At 35.8% G+C, this 19624-nt stretch overlaps 1 protein-coding gene across 1 annotated transcript; it reads left to right on the forward strand.

The window, feature by feature from the left end:
- Positions 1-552: 552 nt before the first annotated feature.
- On the forward strand, positions 553-15377 carry LOC133823259 (uncharacterized). The gene is made up of 5 exons (XM_062255925.1): positions 553-1159; positions 13171-13286; positions 13397-13768; positions 13931-14672; positions 14943-15377. Exons 1-5 carry the CDS (start codon positions 919-921, stop codon positions 15011-15013), a joined length of 1542 nt encoding a protein of 513 aa, XP_062111909.1. The 5' UTR covers positions 553-918; the 3' UTR covers positions 15014-15377.
- The last annotated feature ends 4247 nt before the right edge of the window (positions 15378-19624 follow it).

Genomic DNA, 19624 nt, shown 5'->3' on the forward strand with positions numbered 1-19624 from the left:
AAGTATAAACATTTCATTAAAAAATGTATATAATAGTTATGTAAACAAAAAAAATACAAGTCAAAGTAAAATTTTTGTTAAATTGGACAAAAAAAAAAACATCTAAATAATTTTTATTTTCTAGTTATATAAATAAAATTAAGTAAATATGTTTATACGTTGTTTGTATCTAATGTATTATAAAGAAAGTAAATGACATTAGATTATTCATTAATATTTTTTTTTGGAAGGAAATTATTTATTAATATTTGATGGATGTTATTTTCACAAACTCGTCATCTACGCTCTACATTATATAACATTATTTAAGTAAATTTCTCTCTTTATATAATTAATAACTTCCCAAAGAAATCTAGAGTATCGAAGTCAAAACAACCATTCCCAATCCCATACATTTCTTCCGAAGTCTGCCAAAATCTTCTTTCACTTTCTTTTATTCTTTCTTTAATTAATATATTAAAATTCCACAGTGCATATAAAGCCCAAGAAGTGCGTTGTTATATTTAATAGTAAAAAAATAAAAATACAAATCCTTTGTCCCTTATGAGCTTCCACCCACTACTTTCCTTTTCATCTTTTTTTTTTTAATTAAATTTAATTTTCAAAGCAGATAAACCAGCTCTTTCTCTTAACTAAAAACACTGTAGTTGGCACTTGCAGGTCAAGTCACTGTATATTAACTCCTCTTTTTCTTCATCTTTCTCATCTCAAACCCTAAATTATTATTATTATTATTATTTCTGAACTCAAATAAAATATTATAGTTCTATTTCTCTCTATAGTTTTTTGGCCATAATTTTGTTCTCTTTTGTGTTTTTTTTGGTGAGTTTGTGTGACTGTAAATGGGACAAGACCCAGTTGAGGATTCGGGTAATGGAAGCTGACCCAGTTCACGCCACAACCTACATTGGTCCCTAAATGGGGAAAGCTGAGGAGGAGCAAATTCCGGCGTCGAATACGGGCGCCCAAGCCGACGGTAACCCCAATTCTCAGACCCAATTTGGGTGTCGGTGCGCTCGGATTCGGGGGCTCATTGGCTTGAAATGCGTCTTCGTTCTCGTGCTCTCCATTGCTGTTTTTCTCTCCGCCATTTTCTGGTTGCCTCCCTTTCTTCAGTTCGCGGATCAGGCAGATCTGGATCTCGATTCCAAGTTCAAAGGTCGGCTTGACTCTCAATTTTTATTTATTTATTTTTCTTAATTCGGTTATTATTATTCTGTAGCTACTTCGATTTGAATTTATGGTTTGACATTGCCTGGATCTAGATGCTTGATTTGGGAATTTTGATTTGATTTAAATTTTTTATTTTTCTCTATTTATTATTATTATTTTTTGGTTTTTGAGGTGTTAATAAAAAGTAACGGGTGTTTATTGTTTGTGTTGTTGTGAATATTGGTTTGGTAGTTGAACAAATGCAGGTTAGGAAAAAGTAGTGTGATGTGTATAATTTTTAGATTTACGTAGTTTTGTTTGGAATCTGAGAGGGGTTTTTTTTAGTGGTTAAAAACTGTTGGATTTGGTGGGAATTTGATGGTTGGTTGATGAGAAAATTGGGGGTAAGGGAAGATTATGGAATTTGAAATTTGGGTCTTTTGATATTATAATTTATTGAAATGAACTTAACTTAATTGAATTTGCCATAGTAATGGAAACATGGTGCTTTGGTACCATTTGGCAACTGACTTGAGAATAGCAGAGACTAACGAGGAAGATTTTGGGGTATCATTTTTATTTATAGCTTCTTCCTTCTATTTTCTCATTCTATTTAAAGTAAATCCACCCTTAATTCTAGGGGTAAGAACCTGAGGTTATTTACAAATCGTTTTAAATGGTTAAAAACTAGTGTGTTTTCAAAGCCTGATTCTTTTATTTTTCGTTTACTTTTCTTTGTTGATATACACTTGTTTTAATTTGTTTGTAGATTGGTCATCAAATTTATACCTGGATTAATATGCACATCTACAATCTAAACAGAAAATTAGAGAAGTAAAATAGAACAATAAAAGAAAAGTGTCCGTCTAGAAGAAAAATGGTTGCTGATCAAATTTTAAAGAAAACTCAGCTCATTGCAACTAATATTGTCCCCAAATATTATGGGTCCTTACTGTGAACCTAATCTGGCGTCTACTTTCCAAACATGAGACTCTATAAGCAATGAGGATAAGTTTGCTTCATTATTTAAGATGTTCCAGATGATATGCATTCTGAACTTGTTTTTGATTTTTCATGTAAAAATATTAATTTTGATTGTGGAACCTGAAATCAAGTTAGTTTTTTAGTAGGTTCATGGTAGCAAATGGGGATGAGTATGTTACATTTCTTTTGTCATGGGAATAAAATTACTGCTATACCTTTTGACTTCTTTTATTATTGGATGAATGATCACAATCCTTTTATCAGGCTGAAAGAAGTGAAAAATAAAAAAGGTTACATTAACAGGTGAAGCTGTTTTGGTAATCTTAAAAATAAAAATACAAATAAACTAAAAAATTTGAAAGAGTAATTGGAACTGAATTTGAGTGGGTATTACCGAAGGATTGTGAATTTGTATTGATTGAAATATCAATTGGCTTTGGCCAAAACAACAAATGGATGTGGTTATGTGGAATGGCGTTTGTTATAGGAAATATTGTGGGTTAAATTTGGTTGGAGAAATGACAGAATTATTTAAGAAAAGAAAAGTGATTTGATGTGTATGAGATGGTGAAATTCTAGCTTCTCTCTTTGCTTTGGTGGCTCAAGAGTTTAAAGATTCTCTCTCTCTCTCTCTCTCTTTTATTGTTCATACTTATTAGTTGGAAGGCTTTATGCCAAATCAGTTTTTTTTCTTAGTATTATTTCTTTGCTAGTTTTTTTTCGTCATTGGTTATGTAGTTTTGTAATAATTCTGAGGATAATAACATTTTTATTTCATATAAAAATATTAAAAAGTTGAAGATACGAGATGTTAATGTCATATTGTTGAAGAATGCTTAGATTGGTAAAGGTCTATAATGATACATATAGTTGTTTATCAACTTCATCTCCATTATTAGGAATATCGATATGTTTGCAAGTACCATTATGCGCTACTAGGAATGTATTTTATTGAGGTTTAATTTTGTAATTTTTAGGATAAAGTGAGAATTTGTTGATTGAGTGTTATATGCTATTTATATTGATAATTGGTGTTTATTTTAGAGATACTTAGCTTCTCCTTTTCCCTGTTGGGTTTGGATTCTCTATTATGAATATTATGATCAGCATTAGACATTCATGAAGTCACAAGATTATTGAAATTATTCTCTCTCTATCCCTCTTGGTTCTTCATCTATCGGTTGGGTATGCAGTGATATGATTCTATAACTGGTCTTTTTATCGAAAGGAGATAATGAGAAAGGAGAAGGATTATGGTAGGATTTGCCTGCTTTAACACTTGCAATAACATGGAAATACAACAAAAATGGAAATGGAAATGGAAACTGTGGTTTGTATGGAACCCACGTTTTCGAGAGCCTAATATTTCCCAAAAGCCACCCAAAGTCTTGCACCAAAAAGCATGAATGCTACCCTCACTCCTTTTTATTTTCACCTCAATCTAAAAGCTAAAGGTTACATTTGTCCTCACATAACAACCCATCAAAGCGCTCTCAACAATCCAAATGCTAACTAATTCCCTATTGTGTTGGCACCAACAAGAGTTAATCTTTCCTTGCGCTCCTTGGGGTATTTTTAGGCATATGCAAAAGTGAGGGGAGGTTTATCAATGCCCCTTGCCCAAAAACTCACCTTGTTCTCAAGTTGGGGTCGAGAAACTGATGGGAAAATCCTCCAAAGTTGCCTAAAAGGCTGGGAGACCCTTCCACTGGATGAGAGCTTGACGAGTAGTCTTGTGAGTGTTGGGGCAAACATCCAGCAGTCGCTTAGGCTCCAATTTCCATTCCAAGTCGGCTGAGATGTAAGGAAAGAGCTTGTTGCCTTTGTTGATTGGCATGTGCTGCACCTCGCAACAAGGAAAGGTTGTAGACTGGATGAATAATGAACTTTAGAGGGACCAATATCTTGTAGGCTATTGTTCTGATGCAAGCAACCACTTGCATCAACCACTGAGAATGAATTGAGATCCTGAGGGGCCAGTTTTTTATTGTGACACTTGGCGAAGGAATGTTGATGGTTCGACCATAACTTAATGTACACCTAGTCTACCGAGGAATACTCCACATGTTGATGTTTGCAATCAACTTGGGCTTTCATTGTTCGTGGTGCATGTTGGAAATTAAGTTTGAGGAACTCCCACACTTCACGGGCAGTTAGTTGCTGCTTCACAGCAGACATTGTAGTACCAAATTCAAAATGAATCAAAGGAGGAGGTTCCCTACCATAAATAGCTAGGAATTGGAGTTATGCCAGTGGATGTGTGGTAAGAGGTGTTGTACCAAAACATGGCCCAAGGCAGCGAACAACTCCATTGTTGGGGTTTGGAGCTCACAGCACAATGAATATATGTTTCAAGATAGCGATTGACGACCTTCATTTGCCCATTTGATTGTGGATGATTCTTTACAAAAAAGGCTAAGGAAAACTTTATCGTGATCTGAAACCAGTGGAGCAGGGAATACCATGGAGCTAGACGACTTCTCAAACTAAAAGGACAATTGAAACAACGGATGAAGGAAGGCAAAGGAGAATAAAATGTCCATATTTGCTTGGGTGATCAACCATAACCAGAATGGTATCAACCCATTCAGGAAGGGTGACCCCTTGATGTAGTCCATAGAAACATCATCCCTAATTTGATTAGGAATGGGCAATAATTGCTATAAACTCGATGGTGATTGGGCCAAATATTTGTGTTGCTAACGAATTGAACATTGCTCCACAAGTTGCTATACATCTCAATGCATCCTCCCAAAACAAATTAGCGACTACAAGTTGAAATGTCTTATACACCCCTGAATGACCCCAATATGGCTGCCATGATACTTGTGTGACAATAGAAGAATATTGGGGGACTTGGAAGGAATAACTAGCCGCCCTTTGAATTTTAAATAGCCTTGGACTAGAGATAAACCCAAGTGCTCGGTCCCTTGTGTCAAATACTTGATAACAGTTGCTAGCAACTTGTTTTGTAAATCAAGAATGTGAATGATGTGTGGAATAGAGATAGTTGCAAGAGAGGGTTCTTATTGCATTTGTGAGAGGCATTCACAACCTTATTCTCAAGCCCAAGTCGGTATTGAATATTGAAATCATGGCTCAACAATTTTGTCTGCCATCATTGATGTTCATGTGCGACTAGCTGCTATTCCAACAAAAACTTTTAGCCAAGCGGGTAAGTTTGCCACTTTTGAATGGCCAAAACAATAGCCATCAACTCTCACAACTTAGTGTGAGCTCAAGGTGACAACACAAGGCTATAAAAAATTGATAGGTCGTTGGTGCATCAATACAACCCGCAAACTCGACCTCAAGACATCTACTTCCAATACAATGAGTCCGGAAAAATCAGGCAGCGCCAACATAGGAACCAAACTCATGGCGAGCTTAAGTTGTTGAGATGCCTATTTTGCCTCATTCATTCATCTGAAGGAGTCCTTTTGATTTAATTCGTAAGCGGCCGAGCTATATGGCCTTGCCCCACCACAAACTTATGACAGTACCCTGTTTAGTCCAAAAATCCCTCAAGTCACGAATCGTCTTTGGAATCGGCCAAGAGAGCATCCATCACAAGCTTAGTTGTTACACCATCTACGAACATGATATGGCCTAAATACTCTAACTGTGGTTGGGCGAATAAGCATTTCTTGTGGTTAGCATACAACTGGTGTTGCTGAAATTGTGAAAGAACCTTGGCCAAATGACGAGCGTGGTGCTCCAAGGAATGACTATAGACCTGAATGTTGTCAAAGAAAACCAAGATGAACTTGCGTAAATAATCTTAAGAAAACTTAATTCCTCATTGCTTGAAAAGATGATGGGGGCATTAGTGAGGTCAAAGGGCATAACCAAAACCTCATAATGGCTCTTGTGAGTATGGAAGGCAGTCTTGGCAACGTAACTACCTGCAACAGGAGTATGATGGTTAACGAATTTGAGGTCCAATGTAGAGAACACAGTGGCACCATGAAGTTCATCCAACACTCGTCAATGACCAAAATAAGGTTTCACGATTCAGTGCACGCTAATCAACACAAAAGCACCAACTGTGGTTTTTCTTTTTAACCAACAAAACATGGCTCAACAAGGGACTCATACTAGGTTGAATAATTCATCATTTTCAACGACCAGTTTCTCTATTTCATCATTTTGTATGTGGGTGTAGCAGTATGGCCGAACACTAATTGGCCTAACCCCCTCCTTGAGACAAATGGGTGCTCTCGAGCATGCGAGGGAAGCAACCTCGAGGGCATGTGAAAAACGTTTAAGAAATGATCAAGTAATAATTGAATCTTAGTCGAAATTCATAATGAAGACGGAATGATCGGGTTCCACCACCATTGTGCCCAACTCGAGCAAATTCCAATATTATCCTTAAATTATAAATTGCGTGCCTTGGCAAAATGATTTTTTTTATTTAAATTATTTATGTCATTTTGCACTTTGGTCTAGATTTGATAATATTTTGCAAAATGACATTTGATACCCTTGTTGGTGTTTTTAGACACTCAAGACACCATTTTGTAAAGAATTATCAAAACAAGGCCAAAGTGCAAAATAAATTCTAAAATGGTCTATTTCCACTAATTACCTTTATAAATGTCGGCAAAAAGCTTTTTTTTGAGTGAAAATTTTGGTGGACGACTTGCCTTTTCTATTATTCAGACCAAATCTCTTTATATAGAGCTATTAACCAACGGATACAACTAGTAAATAGGATCACTAACCAACCCACTATTGACCACTACTACACTACTGACCACTACTACACTACCTCATATTGAATAGGACATGTATTACCACTACTACATTCAACATATTACTTTATCTAAAAACTCGGTCAACCACAAATAAAAAATTAATTCATGAATGTATTTTTCCGACATTCCCTCTCTTAAACTAACGTGTTTACAAACACTCAGTTTAATACCATATTTCAAACTTGCCCTTCCAAAGCACATACACCAAGCAGGTTTCTTAGATTCTGTAAGGTAGGCAATTTGAGAGGCTTTGTAAATATATTAGCAACTTGTTCTTCACTTTTGCAATGAATGAGAACAATGACCCCTTTCTTTGTGAGATCCCTTAAGAAATGAAACTTCACATCTATGTGCTTACTTCCATGCAGAACAAGATTTTTGGAGAGCTTTATCGCTGAATTGTTGTCACAATAAATTGTAGTAGCCCTCTCTTGCTTGCAATGAATGTCTTAAAGAATTTTCCTCAACCAAATAGCTTGAGCAACACAAGTTGTTGTAGCTACAAACTTTGCTTCACTTGTTGATAAAGTGACAATTGTTTGCTTCGTTGAAGACCATGAAACAGCTTCTGAGTCCATCATAAAAACATATCTAGATTTGCTTCTTCTACCATCCAAATCTCCGACATAATTACTATCAGTAATGCCAAAGTTAGTTGTACCTTGCAAGTGCCGAAAAATTCTCTTTGCAGCAAGAAGATGCATCTCCCTTGGACATTCTATGTACCTGCTAATGAGACTTACAACATGCATTATATCTGGCCTTGTGGCTGTCAAATACGTCAAGTTTCCAACCATTTGCTTATATAGAGTACTGTCAACCTTCCTTCATTCAGGATCTTTGATTAGCTTTAAACCAACTTCAGTTGGTGTGCCCACTGAATTGCAATTCTTCATTTGGTACCTGTCTAAAATTTCTTGGACATATTTCTTTTGAGACACAAAAATACCATCATCACTTTGCACCACTTCTATGCCAAAAAAATAGTGCATTTGTCCATGATCAATAATTTAAAATTCAAGCATCATGGATTGCTTAAGTTTTTCAAACATTGCACTATCATTTCCAATATATATCATATCATCCACATGTAAGCAAACAATGAGCATTTTACCTCCATCTCTAAATTTAATAAAAAGTGTATGCTCATATGGACATTTGTGAAAACCTTCCCTCAAAAACTAACCTTCAATACGATTATATCAAGCCCGTGGACATTTATACACTTTATGCTCATTTCCAATCTTAACATAACTAGGAGGTTGTTCAATAAATACCTGTTCTTCCAACTCTCCATGTAAGAATGTTGATATTACATCCAACTGGAAGATAGGCCATGAGTTTTGTGCAGCACACGCTATTACCATTCTAATTGTATCATGCCTCGCTACTTGAGCAAAAACTTCTTTATAGTCCACACCAAACTCTTGCTTATAGCCTTTAGCTGCTAAGCACGCCTTCTACTTGTCAACTTCACCATTTTCTTTGAGCTTTGTCTTGTACGCCCACTTCACACCAATAGTCTTTTGCCCTTTTGGAAGCTCCATCAACTCCCAAGCATTGTTTCTTTCAATGACTGCAGTTTCAGCATACATTGCCTTTCTCCACTTTGATTCTTTAGCTGCAATGGGTCACAATATGAAATAAAGCAAAATGGGTTAGTGGGTCTTCTTCAGATCATCAGAATCAGATACCTCATAATCCATCATCCATGCAAGCCTTTTCCTTTGTTGTTGTGGCTTTTGTTCAGAAGATACTTCATTTGTAGGTAGACTTTGAGTGATTGTTGTTGGTTCTTAGATTGTCTCCATAGGCGGCTGCTGCTGCTTTTTCTCTTCAGCAAAGCACCCTCAAATCTGCTGGAATTTGTGCTGAATTTTGTTCTCATTCCATGCCCAGGTTCTTTCTTCATCAAAAATAACATCACGACTTATAATGATTGTCTTGGTGATAGGATTGTATAGTTTATAAGCTTTTGATTGATCACAAACACCAAGAAAAATGCATTTTTCTCCTTTGTCATCCAACTTCTTCCTCTTCTCATCTGGAATGTGGGCATAAGCAATATGCTCAAAAATTCTGAAATGATCTACCGCTGGTCTTCATCCACTCTAGGCTTCTTCTGGTGTCATATTTTGAACAACAAAAGTGGGACTTCTGTTCAAAATATGAATACTCCAATTGACTATTTCAGGCCAAAAGCTTTTTGGAATTCCGCTTCTTAACAAAAAACTTCGCACATATAATTATATGTTGTGATTTTTCCTCTCGTAAACTCCATTTTGTTGAGGTGTGTATGCTGCTATAAGTTGCCTCCTAATTCCATGAGTCTCACAAAAATTTGCAACTTCATGTGAGATGTATTCTCCACCATGATCTGTGCGAAGAACTTTGATTGGCTGCCAACTTCATTCTCAACGAGCACTTTAAAGCTTTTAAAGGCTGCAAAAGCTTCAGATTTTTCCTGCAAAAAATAAACCCATGTCTTTTGACTAAAATCATCAATGAAGGTAATTATGTATCTTTTACCTCCATTGGAAGATGGATTTATTGGCCCTCACAAGTCTGAGTGAATCAATTCTAATGGTCTGTTTGCTCTCCTTGATTTTCCATGCGGGAATGAATTATGATGTTGTTTGCTAACAACACATTCTTCACATACTTCAGAAGGAGTTTTGGTTGAAGGAAGACCAGTCACCATATTTTTCTGTTGTAGAGTCTTTAATCCACCGAAATTCAGGTGACCATAGCGAAAATGCCATAGCCTTGAAACATCCTTTAACTTTGTCGATAAGCATGAATGAGTGGTATTGTGGAGATAAAGCAGGAACATTCGATTCGCCGTCATGTTGACTTGAGCAATTAAGCCCAACTTTGCATCTTCGATTCGACATACACCATCTTTGATAGAAATTTTGTACCCCTTTTCTTGTAGTTGACCCACTTTAAGCAAATTGGTTTTCAAATGTGGAACATAAAAAACATTAGAAATAGTACGGGCATAATTTTCTTTGGTTTGGACAGTTGCCCGTCCTTTTCTCATGACAGAAATTGTGGAGTTGTCGCCAAACATGATGGTGGTGTGAAATGATTCATCCATCTCAGAAAATGCTTTCTTATCTCCACACACGTGGTTGCTGTAGCCAATACCACATGTTTTTGTCGAGTTTCTTCTTTGACATGACACACCATTAACAAAGACACCTTTTCTTCTCTTTCTGCACTTTAAGTTCTTTCTCCACTTTGTTTATTCAAATTAGAATGTCTGGACCTATGACATCTGTAGCATTCCACATTAGACTTGTCTGCTGACTTTGGTCTATATGAGTGGTGGCCTCGTCCTCTTCCATGAGAGTAATTGCCTTGGTGTTGGAATTGTTGTTGCGTTCCACGATTGTCTTGGTGGTGGAATTGCTGCTGAGTTCCACGATCATTGCCAATTCTGCCTCTGCCTCCACCTTGTCCTCTATCTCCTATTGGTTTCGAGTGATTGTCTATGAAGGCTATCAAGGGCTTGCTCCTCTTTCTACTGCTGATTAAGTTTGTGCTCATGAACTAACAAAGAACTTTGTAATTCGTCAACTGAAAGTTCATCAATATCTTCTTCTATAGAACAAACAATATAATTAAATTTTGGAGTCATGGTTCAAAGAATTTTCTCAACTACAGTGATGTCCTCCATCTTATCACCATGGATTTGCATCTTATTCACGGTTGTCATTGCTCGAGAGATAATCGGAAGTGTTTCGAACTCCGTATGAAGTGCTTGAAGCTGTTGCCTCTTTGCTTTTGTTGAACCTTGGTACTTTTTCATGGATTCCCAAATGTGCTTTGAAGTGTCCTTGCAAAAATTGGTTTCCAAGATTGAGCTGTCAATAGATTGGAAGAGATAATTCTTTGCCTTGAGATCTTTCAACCGCCGTGCTTCTAGTTCCGTTCTTTGTCCATCTGTCACTGCTGTGCTAGTTGCTGGTTCTGTAATTCCTTTGGGGACGACTTGCCAATACTCCTTTTGATCTTAGAAAATTCTCCATTAACATGCTCCAATGATCATAGTGACCACCAAAGCAGGGAATAGTCGGTTGAACAAAGTTGTTGGTGGCCATTGTTGACTACTGCTGCAAAAATAAAAAATAAGTGAAATAGAAATGTAGCTATTGCTGTACCACTCTCTATCTCACTTTCACTCTTTTGTTTTTAACTCATTGAACCTCTCTCGTTTTGACTCTTTCTCAACAAGCTCTGACCCTGTTATAAGACTCTTTCTGACCTACTGTTACTTATATTTAGTTATATATAACAAGAGAAGTAAGACAACAATTGATAAAAGTAGGAAGTACTTTATTGCTTCTGCTACACAACCCAACGTACAGACCCAAACTCTTTATATAGAGCTATTAACCAATGGATACAATTGGAAAATAGGATCACTAACCAACCCACTATTGACCACTACTACACTGGATATGTATTACCAGTACTCCGTCACCACATAAATAAACAATTAATTCATAAATGTATTTTTCCAACAACTAAAGGATTGAGTAGATTCAAAGTTTCTTTGATACCCATGACACAGTTCATATATAAATTATACACGCAAACAATATTATAGTTATGCAGAAAAAAAAGACCATGAGAGTGTGAGTGAAAGTTACCGTGACCTCGACCCCGAGCCGTCGTCCACTGTGTGCCGAGAAAAAGACCCCGAGTTGTGGCCTCCACCACCATCGAATCCCTAACCTGTAAAAACCAAAAGGGAGTGTGAGAGAGAGATAGAAAAAATATAGGGTTAGGGCAATTGTATGTTGGACTTATTTTAATTTGGGCTGGGTTTGAAAAGAGAAGGAAGATAGGTAATTAGGGTTTAATTTTACAGTATAGTCTGTGCTAAAAAATAATTTTTAGTTTATTTACTTATTTTTTTATATTATTAATAATATAATAAGAAAATATTATATATATGTGGTAAACTGCGGATATTTCGGTATTGAAAATTTATTCCACTTAACTGCAGTGCGTGCGGATAATCTGCTAATCCGTAATAGCAATGCACTTTTTTTTATTATGACTTTTTATCATTAAAATTCTTTGAAGTAAAATGTTTTGACAAAAAATCACTTGAAGTCCAATAATTCAAGTAAAATCTTTAGAAGTCAGATTAGTACGCAAAAAAGGAAAAAAATGAATTCAAATAACTCTATTAAAATCCTTGAAGTCATATTAATATTGCAACATTATGTATATATATTTTTTATGCAAAATATGGATGAACTTTGATTTCATATCTCATGTTAGTTTTTTTAGCATTAAATCCCCTAAATATATATTAATTAGTCAAACAATTCCTCAAATAAAATAATTACAGAAAAATCTCCTTTAAATAATACTTGCAACATTTGAAATTTGATGAAATGTGCTACCAAATAACCTTGTACTAAACACAAAAATCTTGTATCAATGTTCTTCATATTTTTTGTACTGCGTTATAAATTTATTGGGAAATTTGATAGGAAGATACAAAACCCTCCCTTTCAATATGCTTTTTGCTTTTAGTAATAAATTATCTTGTATTAAAAAATTAATTACATTTTTACAACAAATTTTAAACCTACAACATTAGTATTAATAAAGAACTCTGTTATAATAAGTTAACTTACTATGACTCCAGTTGTTTTAATGCCAAAAGAATTTTAACATGATATCTGAAATAACAAATTCGCTCCTATTTTGTATATAAAATAAAAAGTAATCTATGTCGCAATTTGCAACATTAATATGACTTACGGGTTTTTATAGAATTACATGATTTCAGTTTTTCTTTGTTGCCAGTTAATTTGATTTTTGAGGGTTTTAATTAGATTATTTGATTTTAGCAGTTTTTTTGTCAAAATATTTTACTTTACGTTTTAAATCTTTATTCATAGTAATACACTGTCTCTATGTCTACATAATACATTGATTACATCTCCGATCTTAATCATGTAAAACATTGAAGACTTGTGCTGGTGAACATGATCTTTGTGTGATTATGCGTGCTTCTGTTTATATATTTACGCTTGTGTATTGCAAGGAAGCAAATGAACATATGATGTTTTTGTTTAATTTTTAGTCGTTTGCTTAGTTTCCTACTGAACATAACATTATATTTAGCTAAATTGCAAGTTTTGTCTAGCTGCTAGATCCATTTGAAGATGTGTGAAATTTTTTTCATATATTTCTTTCTTCATCATGAAGATTTAACACATGTTACTAACAAAGTTTGTTTATCCAGATCATGGAATAGTAGCAAGTTTCAACCTTTTGAAGCCAGTTTCTTTGCTTGAAGACAACATCTTGAAGCTTGAGGATGACATTTTTGATGAATTAGGCAGTGTTGCCTCAACCAAGGTATCTAACCTTTTAAACCCCCCCCCCCCCCCCCCCCCCCCCCCCCCCGCCCCCCTCTTTTTTTTTTTTTTTAAAGAAATAATAATAATTTAGCTCATGATTTGAATCAGGTGGTTGTCTTGTCTCTAGAACCCTTGAAAAGATCAAATGAAACAAGACTTATATTCGCAGTCGACCCTGAAGCAAAAGATTCAAAATTGTCTGAACCTGCTGAAAGTTTGATCAGGGGGTCTTTTGTAATTTTTTTTACGCGCTTGCCATTATTCCACCTAACCCCTTCTCTGTTTGGGGAACCCAAGTCTTTTGATGTCCTAAAATTTCCAGGAGGAATTACAATAATTCCCCAACAGAATGCTTTTCTTTTGCAGAAAGTGCAATTCTATTTTAATTTTACTTTAAACTTCTCTATCCATCAAATACAAGCAAATTTTAAGGATTTGACAAGCCAACTGAAGTTGGGGCTACATCTAGCACCTTATGAGGTTAGGCAACCTTCCCTGTCTTTCCCTGCTATAGTCGATTCATATATGTATGTGCACCTTTGTGGCAGTTTGGTTCTGATTCATAGACTTTGCTAAGTCTTAGGATCTAGCTGTCCTGAATGAAATTGGCAGATCCTGAGTGATTTTTCTTCTGTTGTGCAGAACCTCTATGTTAACTTATCAAACTCAAAAGGTTCAACCATATCTGCACCTACTATTGTTCAGTCGTCTGTTTTACTGACTGTTGGCAATACAAATCAGAGGATGAAGCAACTGGCTCAAACCATCACAGGTTCTCACTCAAAAAACCTTGGTCTAAACAACTCTGTATTTGGAAAGGTCAAGCAAGTTCGTCTTTCTTCTACCACGCAACAATATCTTCATGGTGGTGATAGCAGTGCCTCTGCGTCTTCACCTTCTCCTGCTCCCCTTTCTCATTCCCACAACCACCACCACCACCACCACCATCATCACCACCACAATGCACATCTTGCTCCTGCTATTTCACCTGAACGTGCCAGCCAGAAAGGTTCACCTGCAACCCGAAAAGGTGTGCCTGCACCTAAATATGGTCCACCTACCCCAGCAGAAAGTTCTTCTCCTGAGAAAAACCATGAAGCAAAGCCACCTGGTTGCAGATTTAGATACAGGTCAAAAGGGGAAGAGAGAAAGCGGCCTCACTTGGCTCCTGCAGTTGCACCGTCAAAATCAAATGTTTCTCCACATCATCCAGCGGCCTCACCACATAAGGAAGTAGCCCCCCCAAAACACACATCCAATTCCGTACCTGTTTCTAGTCCTTTGCCAAGTGTAGTTTTTGCTCATACTCAGCCCCCATCAAAGAGCAAACCAGATGAAGAACATTTTGACTCAAGCCCGGTGATTGCACCAATCCCTTCTACATGTAAGTATCTTACGATCTAAGTTTGGTTTAAATTATACTGTGACAATACAATTGATGATATTTGTTTAGTTTATGCAATTGTTTGTCTTTGAAACCCGTTCCACTTCTATATTGCTGCTGTTTTTATTCATAAAAAAAAAAAAGTAATTCACTTTTTTGAGCCATAGAAACATAGTATTTCGTTAGGCCTTTATCTTGCAGATTAGTCAGATACATTATGCATCTGACTAATCATACATAATCCAATACACTAACACATTGTTGTTGCAGCTGATGCAGGTTCTCTCCCCACTGTTCAAGTGGTATTGTCTCTGTTCCTTATTCTTGTATTACATCTATAACCCAAAAAGGATATTTTTTTTATAAAAAAAAAGAAGAAAAAGGAAAAGAAATGAACGCTAAGTTTTCTAGCTAAACTCACTAGTTCGGTTTCGAGGAAGACTCAACTGTATCATTCCGATCGGAACTAGGGAAAGTTTCTGTAATTGTGAGCTACTCAAAAGGGCGTAGCTTCACATCTGAGTGGATATATGTTCTTCCTATGCGTGTAAATATTGATTAAAATCCCAGCCAGCAAATGTATATTTTGGTCAAAGTCACAGAGGTGGCAGGCCACTTGTTAAAATGCGTTGCTGCTGTTTTGTGTATTCTCTACTGCAGAAAATGTAAGGGAAAAGAAAGAGAGACAAAATTTATCTTACTTTACCATTTTGTTCAAGTCCCAATCGATTCGATTTAGCGATATGCATTATTGAAGTGTCTATTTGTCTAAAAGTTAGTTGAAATTAGTGTGTTTAGAGTTGCTTATTTAAGATCTTAGAATTTAAATCTAAATGCATGTTACCTATTATTTTTCTAAAAACATAATAGAAATTTAGAGTAGCATGATATACATATGAACATTAGCGGAATTCTCTAACATTTAATTCCTGGTAGTAGCAAGGTATTGTCAAGAATCTAAACCGCTTAGATTATGTCAAGTTTTCCAAGTCTATTTCTAAATTAAGTCAAACAAAGAATGGACAAGTTCTCAAGAGAATGAGTGTTAAGAAAAGGATTGGACTGTCTAGATTTTTACTTACTCAATGAATCAATTTAGACTCATTTAAGAAAATCTTATAGACATCACATTTCTTTTATAGGCTACTTAATGAGCTTTATTTAAATTTAAATTAATTAAAATAATAAACAAAAAATCAAAGTCTTGGGCTTCAACAAATGGATTTGGGCTCATTCTCTTTGTCTTGAATTTAAATCCCAATTGGGTCCAAATTCAATTTTTTTTATTTATTTGTTTTTTAAATGAATAAAAAAATAAACAAATTCATATTCAAATTAGCTAATTAGAATTTGAAGCTTGATTTAATATAATTTATTTATATTAAAATTGATTTATCAATATTAATAAATTTGTCCAAAGATTCTCTTTTATTCCCAAATTCTTATTACATATAAATATCACTAAATTGACCTGGACAATTTGATATTTATAATTGATAATTAAATCAATTGTTCGAGACTATTAAACTTGATTTGATAAGACGACATGGGGACTATGGATCCACGAGTACAAGCTACAATAAATTCACACGAGTTTATTTATTACAATAAATTATCTCATAATTTATTAATTCATCGTGACTCCACTATAAACTCGGAATTGGACTCTTGAATTCATAGAACGTATTTTACCAAACCACAAATACGTTATCCATTGTTATAACTGTTATAGTCAGTCAATCATCTATTGATGTAAACCAGGTTCACGACCATTCCATAATTCTAGTAGTGTCTTGGAGACAGCTTTGATACGACACAACATTAAAAAAATGTCACATGCGGTCTAGGTAGTATGTCTCAAGAAAAGATCTTGGTAAGAAGTCAGTAGAGTTGAATAGCTTATCATAGAACATACATTTTCATAAACACGCAATTCACGCGCGCTTAGCAACACTGTTCCCTGGGGAAGTTGCTTTAGAAACTTTTCCAAGTTCAATTAAATGATCTTCGTTCTGATTATCCAAATACCCTCCATCCCAATCAGATCGAAAGATCCTCCATCCCAATCAGATCGAAAGATCTTTAACGTTTTACCTAATTTGGTTTTAAAGCCATAACAATGAATTCTTTGAACTTCTTAACAAATTCTCACAATTCTAATGCTTTAGGTACCTACATGAGTCTTTAGAGCAATCGTCAATGAAGGCGACAAAATACTCATAACCACTCATCGCTTGAACGTTCATTTGTCCCCAGATATCTGAATATACTAGCCCTAGTGGTTCTTTGGCCCTTTCTCCTATCACAGAGAATAGACACTTTGTCATTTTTCCCTCAAGACTAGATTCTCAAACAGGTAGGTCACCCTAGGTGAGTTCCGTCAAAGGCCCAACCTTTGATAGTCTTTGAATCCTATCATAACAAATATGACCTAAGCGAAGATGCCAAAGGTACGTCATTTCAACGTTAATGACCTTTTGTTGCTTAACAGTCCTAGGTTTAGTTATCTTAAACAACTCATTATTTAGTACATAGGGTTCGTTTGGTTGCAATAGGTATAGCCCGTTTTCCATACATCCACCCCACAATTCACATCAATTTAAAGAAATATGATTTTATTACTTGTGAAAGTAACTACAAATTATTGTTAATGTAATAAGGAAAACTGAAATTAAAATTTCCACTGAAAATTGGAATAAAATAAACATTGTTTTAAAACAATATATTCATTTCCAAATTTCATTCAAACTTATCCTTTTGCCTTGTTTGATACGAAGAAACCTTGTCGGTTTCCAAGCTTTAGCTTTTTATCCTTCATGGATTTCCTAATGCTAAAAGTTTGTAAAAAAATACATGCATGTTTAGTAGATCATGATTCAATGATCTAAAATTGAATAACCATCCTCTAAAATCACATGTATCCAAGACAAATATTTCATTATCTTGGTTTCCATATGTCTTGAGTACCGGAAAATCTTGTCCCAATTCCCAGTCTCTTTGCAGTTGGAAACTCTCCCCTTTAGTGTACTTATAATTAGGCCTTGCTCCAAGATGCTTTGCAGCATTTGGTGCCTTGCTAGTTGACTTCTTATTCTTTTTGTTTGAATTTCTTCCTCATTTTCTCTTCGAAGAAGAAGCTTAAGGCAACTTCTCCTTGAGCTTGTTTAATAGTATTAGCCTTCTTTCCTTTGCTTGAACCACCATGAAAAATCCTCTTTGAAGGATTTGGTGATCGTTGCATATGAAAAATAGGAATATCTTTGATTATCACGAACTCGATGTTGTCCATAATCAACACCATGTTGATGTTGGACAAACATTTTGTGGGGTTCTCACCATAGAGTAACCTTTTAGAGATTAGAGAGAGTATGGGGCGGGAAGCCTAGAGCTACGATTATCAACTAAGTAGAAATCAACACATTGCTTGACAAACATTTATTCATCTCATTTTTAGAAATAGCATAACATACAAAATATTTTGAGATAAGCAAAATACTAAAACACTTTTATTATATTTCTTAGGTACTTTAACTAGCCATGAACCCATGTATCCCAGTAGACAAGAGTCACAAATATTCACTTAGTTAAATAGAGAAACATCTTAATTAATAGAACGTTCATACTTTTATTAACTACTCATCCATCTGATCAAAGTAACGAAAACCCATGTGTCTTGGTAGGCGAGAGTCACAAATATTTCTTCTTTATGAGTTTGACCAACGATTTCGATTATTATAGACTTAATTCCTATAGTTACCGTAGGGATGAGTCTATAGAAGGTTCATCTATAACCATCTATCCTAAGAAATTTAACCATGTTAAGAAGTCCAGTGAACACCTTTCGCAGAGAGATGAAATCAAAGCGCTATGAGGCCCCATTAAACTCTAACCTTGTTAAATCAACACTGAAGATCGAATTCATTTTTTTAAAGCTCATTATTTAATTTTTCTAGTATTTAATTTTTTTTTTAAAATTATCAACTTAGGTTTGCAAAATTATTAAAATAATCAATAAACCAACTTAGGTTTTCCAAATTATTAAAATAATCAATAAACCATAGTTTATAATTTTCCCATTAATTCTAAAATTACCCATTGAAAATTAATCCAAAAAATTAGAATTAATTTGTTTCTAATTGTTATCCCCATTTCCTGCGTGGACCCGGGACATTCGTCCAGGCCCATGGTCAGGGGCTGTTCAACATGTGGGCCCGGCCCAGGGCCTCTTGGTACAGGAATGTCCAAGAGGGGCACGGGCCCGGGTGCACTTCTCCCAAATGACTGTCATCCGGGACAGTCATTTGGGAGACGTGCAGACAGTTCGAACCCCCCACGACATACACGTTCTGGTCCCGGACACTGGTACGGTCCGGGCCCATGGTAAATGCAGATGGACAAAGGTAAACAAACCTGGACATTGGTAACGGTCCGGGCCTGTGGTAAATGAAGAGGGACAAAGGTAAACGAACCCGGATCACATCGTCCCCGGTTAGAGGGACCAAGCGTCCAGGACCCTGAAGCCGCCCCACTCCGCGTGGGCGTTGTCCCCACTTTTCACCTACGAAAAAGGCCACCTCAGGATTGCATGCCGTTGTTTCAGATCTGCGTTGCCAAGAACTCTGACTGGTCTTGTCCCCTGAATCTGCCTCGTAACTCGAAGTGTCCAGACCAAAAGCACCGTTTTGTCGAGCGAAATATAGCTCTTGGGCCAACTTATTGGGCCTTAACTAGTCTGGAATTCATGTATGTTTTATCTTTTATATTGGGCTTCCACTAGAAAGGCCAAGAATATCCATATCTCTGATGGGCCCGGGTCATACCCGGCCCAGACCCAGTGTTCCCATAAGCCTATAAATACAGGCTATAGAACACTGGAGAAAGGATCTTTCTTCAACTAGTATACAGTTACTCTGTCAAAATATAGAGAGAAAATCCATTGTAAAAGGCTTTCC

Source organism: Humulus lupulus, chromosome 3 (assembly GCF_963169125.1).
Source record: "Humulus lupulus chromosome 3, drHumLupu1.1, whole genome shotgun sequence".
Taxonomy (NCBI): domain Eukaryota; kingdom Viridiplantae; phylum Streptophyta; class Magnoliopsida; order Rosales; family Cannabaceae; genus Humulus; species Humulus lupulus.